This window comes from Mesitornis unicolor, unplaced genomic scaffold, assembly GCF_000695765.1.
Source record: "Mesitornis unicolor isolate BGI_N332 unplaced genomic scaffold, ASM69576v1 scaffold51373, whole genome shotgun sequence".
Lineage (NCBI taxonomy): Eukaryota > Metazoa > Chordata > Aves > Mesitornithiformes > Mesitornithidae > Mesitornis > Mesitornis unicolor.
Genome location: NW_010176391.1, coordinates 43,804 through 49,113, shown reverse-complemented (window position 1 = coordinate 49,113; position 5,310 = coordinate 43,804). Strand labels below are relative to the sequence as shown.

General features: G+C 40.9%; 1 protein-coding gene across 1 annotated transcript; it reads left to right on the top strand.

Annotated features, from left to right (window-relative positions):
• Window positions 1–780: 780 nt before the first annotated feature.
• On the top strand, window positions 781–4,481 carry LOC104538492 (DNA helicase MCM9-like; the record flags this gene model as incomplete). The annotated part of the gene is made up of 2 exons (XM_010181714.1): window positions 781–926; window positions 2,903–4,481. Coding segments are annotated over 2 exons (1,725 nt in total), but the record flags the coding sequence as incomplete, so codon positions are not given.
• Window positions 4,482–5,310: the final 829 nt, after the last annotated feature.

Here is a 5,310-nt window from a genome sequence, read left to right as displayed (position 1 = left end):
CTGTGATTCTGTGATTCTGTGATTCTAGATTAAACAGGAGTGGTGAATGCCAGCTAATCCATGGCAAAATAGAGGGTTTGTGGTGTGTTTTGGTTTTGGGGTTTTTTTCCCCAAGGAGCAATTAACTACAGAAATAATCTAGATTATGTGTTGTGGAACAAATCACTTTGTGCAGATGCTCTGCTCCAAATAAAAACTACTTCATTGCTCACAAGGCACAGCAAAATTGTCCCAGATTAAGATCACTTGCTTTCTGGAATTATTCCTGAATAGTTAATTACTCTCAAAGAGCTATTCAGAAATATTTTCGCCAGTCAATTTACCCTGTGTTGTTTAATTCCCAAGTCTTTCCACTTAAATAATAAGGCAAAGCTAATGAAAACTTTTAGCAACAAGAACTTCTTCAGTTATAAAAGTTGCTCACATGGGCAGAATTTTACAAGGTATTTGGAAAACTTTTCTAATCCTAATTTCCATTTTTAGCCATGATGTTCTCAAGCCTTAGGTGGACCTTCCATTTTTTTCTAGAAATAAAAATCAACCAGTATAAGTAAATTGCAGGCTTGATCATAGAATTGCTTTATGTGTATGAGCAACTTTGCCTGTGAGCAGACCTAATAGGGTTATTTGTGTGAGCGCAGTTCCTCAGTAAATGTTTGCGACCTTAAGCTTTAAAATGTCTAAGGGAGAATGTGGTATGAAATGGTCTCTGCTGTTTAAATTTGGTGTGGAATAATAAAGATAGCTTCCTAATTATTTTTAATCCCTTTTGTGACATAGGGGGGTGCTCTTCTTGGAGGCATCAATGCCTTACACACCTCATTTCCAGAAAATCCAATGGCGCAGTACCGAACACAGTGTGAACTCATACTCGAGCGACTGGAGCTGCAAGATCTTCTGCACAAAGAGCTACAAAGACTCGACAGGTTACAGCATGCAGAACAACAAAACAATTCGATAGCAAAAAAGAATTGTTTGGCAATAATATCTGGAGAGGGTCTAAAAATAGAATCTGACATTGGGAAGGGACTTGTACTGTAGAGGACATGGGTAAACAGGGAGATTGTTTTAAAGTAGCACTCTGTGATTGTCAGAAGATCATTTCTCCCTCTGGGTTATGGAATTTACAGAGAATTTAAGAACATTTTAATCAGTTCCCAGCTCATATCTCAATTCTATGCTCAGATAAGTTTCAGTGGAGATTCTCAGGGTCAAAATGCCTGATTCTGTAGCTGAGCAAATAATTTTATACAACCTTTTGTTACTTGCTTGGTAAAATACAACAGATCCGCTTCGTATTTTTTTAAGCCTTCTTTTGTGTTGGGTTTGTCAGGATCGTCCCCTTTCTGTTAATTGAAAATATAAGTTCTGTTCTTTTGGGTGATTTTTCTTTTTTACATGCTGGAATTGTCACTGTCTCTTCTCTAGTTTTCAGCTCACTGCAATAATCTTTGGAAGGTTTATTTGCTGTTATTAATAGAAGACTTTTAACACACTGAGACTGAGAGGAAAACACTAGGGTTGCAAGGAAATAAAATACAAAAAAATAACACTTATTTCCTGAAATGAGATTGGGCTCTAAACAAACTCATACTTTCTTATTGTCAAAGGAAGATAAAAGATTACAGAATCACAGAATATTAGGAGTTGGAAGGGACCTCGAAGGATCATCCGGTCCAACCCCCCTGCCGGAGCAGGATCACCTAGACTAGGTCACACAGGAACGCCTCCAGATGGGTTTTGAATGTCTCCAGAGGAGGAGACTCCACAACCTCTCTGGGCAGCCTGGTCCAGTGCTCTGTCACCCTCACAGTAAAAAAGTTTAATTAATGTTATTGAAACAAATGGAATAAGAATAGCTGGGAAAATGTACTTTTTCCTTTAAATGTATTTCAGAATTATTTTGTAACTCATAGTAAGAACCTTCTTCAGTAGCCACAGAGGCAATAAAAGCAGGTGAAAGTGGGATATCTCCAACAGACAGACAAAAGCTAGTTTTAAAACAGAGGCGTTAGTAAGGGATCATAGAAATGTAGGATGAGATGAGAGATCACAATGAAAGACAGGATCCGGTCTGTGATTGACCTTCCTGGCAGGGGCTTGTGCTACCTGCTCCAAAGGCCCTCTAGTGAAGAGCATTTTCCATTGCTCTTCACTATGCTACTGCAGTCACTTTTGGAAGGGAATGTGGCTGCTCTTCACCCATGGTTAGAATCACTGTTTAGCAAAAAGTAGAATGCAACCTCCCATGGAAATTACATGTTTAGCTACAATAGACAGAATATCAGCTATACTGAGATGGGAGGGAGTGCTTATTCTAGCACCTCTGTTGTTTTGGAGGGCCCTGAGACTATTAATAAGCACAGACAGTGATAGTTACATTTTATGGGTGATCTGAGATGCTTTCACTCTATGATGGAGATTTTTGACATATTGAGTCCATAGTGATTGTGTGAGAAAACCACCAGCAACCACTATCCAAGTAACACCTAGATTTTCCATTCTGATAACTCATGAGAGGCTTTGCCTTGCTCAGGTTAAAATCTAATGAGGTTCCTGTCCTATACTAGCAATGGCCGTAAGTAGTGCAAAGCTGTTTGTTCAGGGGCTTTTCTTTGTTTGGTTTCTCAAGGAAATGAAGTTTAGGTGGTAGCTGTCTCTGTCCATCTGCCTATCCTCTACTGGGGACAATAAATTCTGCCCCTTAGGGTAGAAGGTGCTGAAAGATCACAGGCTGCAACACCCCAGCTTTCAGAGCTATATGTGAAACTCAATAGTGCACTTTTGGGACCTATATTAGTTGTAACTTTTCACCATTCATGCATATTAAGCATCACTAATGTAATAGAGAAAGAAAAAAAAGAGAATAAATTATTATAGCTTTTTTTTTTCCATTCCTTAGATTACAAAAGGAGAATTCAAGCCAGCTGCAGCCCGAAGAAACAAGTTTAAGTACTACTCCAAGATGCTTGAACAAGGATACACGTGGACAGTCACAGCAAATGTCTCAGTCAGAGCCTTCTGATCAGCAAGAGAATAACTCCAGGTCACAGCCGCCTTTGCCCGAAGGCAGATGTGAAGGGGAGCATCAGGTTGCACATCCAGAACCCTTGTGCAACCCAGCACATGGTAATAACAAAGATACAAACTACTTGATTAAACATAGTAAGAGAGGTGGTGATGGCAGCATGGCATGGTTTGACAGCCTGGAAGAGAGCAACACTGTTGCTGAAGAAACTCTTCAGAAAAAGTCTCCAGTGCCCAAGATATCTCCAAAGAAGTTGGCTTCAAAAACCCTGTGTGAAACGTCCTGCTCTGAAGAAAGAAGTGCTTCAATGCCAAGGAAGGGAAATGGAACGAGAGGGTCACTGGCAGCTGTGAGCCTACATGGTCCTTCGGAGCAGGACAAAGTTGCCAAGGTAAGCAGGAAAAGGACTGAAGAACACAACTGTTCTTCTTCAGGAACCAGTACTCATGACCCGTCATCACCAAGTGCTGGTGCGCAGGATTCAGTTGTTACGCAGCGCGTTTCTAAAAGCTGTCAGAGACTGCACACAGGGAAATCACGTGGGTTCTTTACAAGTACACAGGACCCTGAGGCAAAGGCTCTTCCTTCAGTATCACCTGAGTCTGGCCTGCTAGATTTTTCAAGTGATGCAGATTCTGTGTTAGGGGAGGAAAAGAACAGCATATCTGTAGAGGCAAAAACTGGAACCATTTCCATGAGAAAACGAGGCAAAGGCCAAGTAGTGAAGGGAACAAAGGTCACAAGTTCCCATGAGCCAGGAATCCTTGATAGTGAAAGTCCTCCAGCAGCTAAACTACTTAAATTTTCTTTCAGACCAAGGACAAAACTTGATCATCCTTCAGAGAAGAAAAATGAAGAGTTTTCTCCTTTTCAGAGTGAAACTGTTTTTAAGCCTGGAGAGCAGCTCCAGGGAGAGCAGCCGCCAGAGGAATGCTGCCCCCCTGAGAAATCCAAGATGACATTGACTCGTTTACGAAAAAATAGTTTGGAAAAACAATCAGTTGATAATAGAGGGAAAGAAAAGCAACAGAGTCAGGCCTTAGTGAAGGAGCTCAAGGGAGGCACAACAATATGCCCTGATGTCAGTTTGGATGCTGTGTCATCTCGACCCACTGAAAAGAAAAGGGACGGAGAGGAGAAGCTGGGTGCTCCAAGTGCAGGGAAGGTGCGCTCCAGCACATTGGCCAAGCTGTCAGCATTCTCCTTTGCATCGCGTCCTGAGTCAAAATTGGAAACCTTGCCTACTGTTAACATTGACACTGACAAGGAGAGCCATAGCCCATTGCTGAAGGGGCACGTGAGCAATCTGAGCAGAAGGAAGAGTTTTGCGTTGGGAAATCCCAGTAAAGCCAGGGTGGTCACACAGAAATCTCTTTTTTCAATAGCAGAGCTGGATGATGCTACCTTAGATTTTGATTGGGATGAAGAGCTTAGGAAAAATCCAAGCATCTAACATGTATATCCTCCAAATTACGTAATGTGCAGTTTTTCTGAATCTCTGTCCTTCTATCAATATTACCCATAGTTTACAAAGCATTTAAAGATAATCACCCTGCACTTAAAGATAATCACCCTGCACCTCTATTGATGTCTTTAAGGGCCATATACTTAACATCAGCTAAGGACTGCATATACTGCAGGCCTGATGTGGCTGTTGGCTTTCTAAACTCTTCTCAAGACTACTTGTATTGGTTGGCTGTTTTAGTTGACCTGATGTAACCTGAAGACTTGTATGGTTATGTTCATATATCCGGAGTATAATGCATCTTGCAGAAGTGCAGGCTTAATTGACTGTGACCCTTTATTTCATGTAACGGTTACAACTATACCTGACTCGGATTGTCCTTCCAAATGACTGTGCCACTTCAGAAAAATTATGATGCTAAAGCTCTGCCATTATATTTTGTCCATCTGTATATGCTGTTTGTCTCAGCGTAGTTAGCAAAATTGTGATTTATCATCATGCTGTGGTAAGTATTTCTGTATTCTCGGTATCATGGCAGTTTTGCTGCATCTATGGTTACTGTGCTCCTTGTCACACTGCTGATGTTGAAGATGTGGATCAAGAACTTTTTGTTTCTTTGGTTTTTTTCAATTTCAATTTTAAATACACTGGTTCAAGTATCTGTGTCTATATTCCGAGTCATTTTATCAAAACCCAAGTCTGTCAAACATACAGTTCTTTACTGCAGAGAGAACAATTTTCAGGTGGTTTAATGGGAGTCTTCAGTAACCAGGGTAACTTTAATGCGGGCATTAAGCCCTGGAATATAAGCTACACT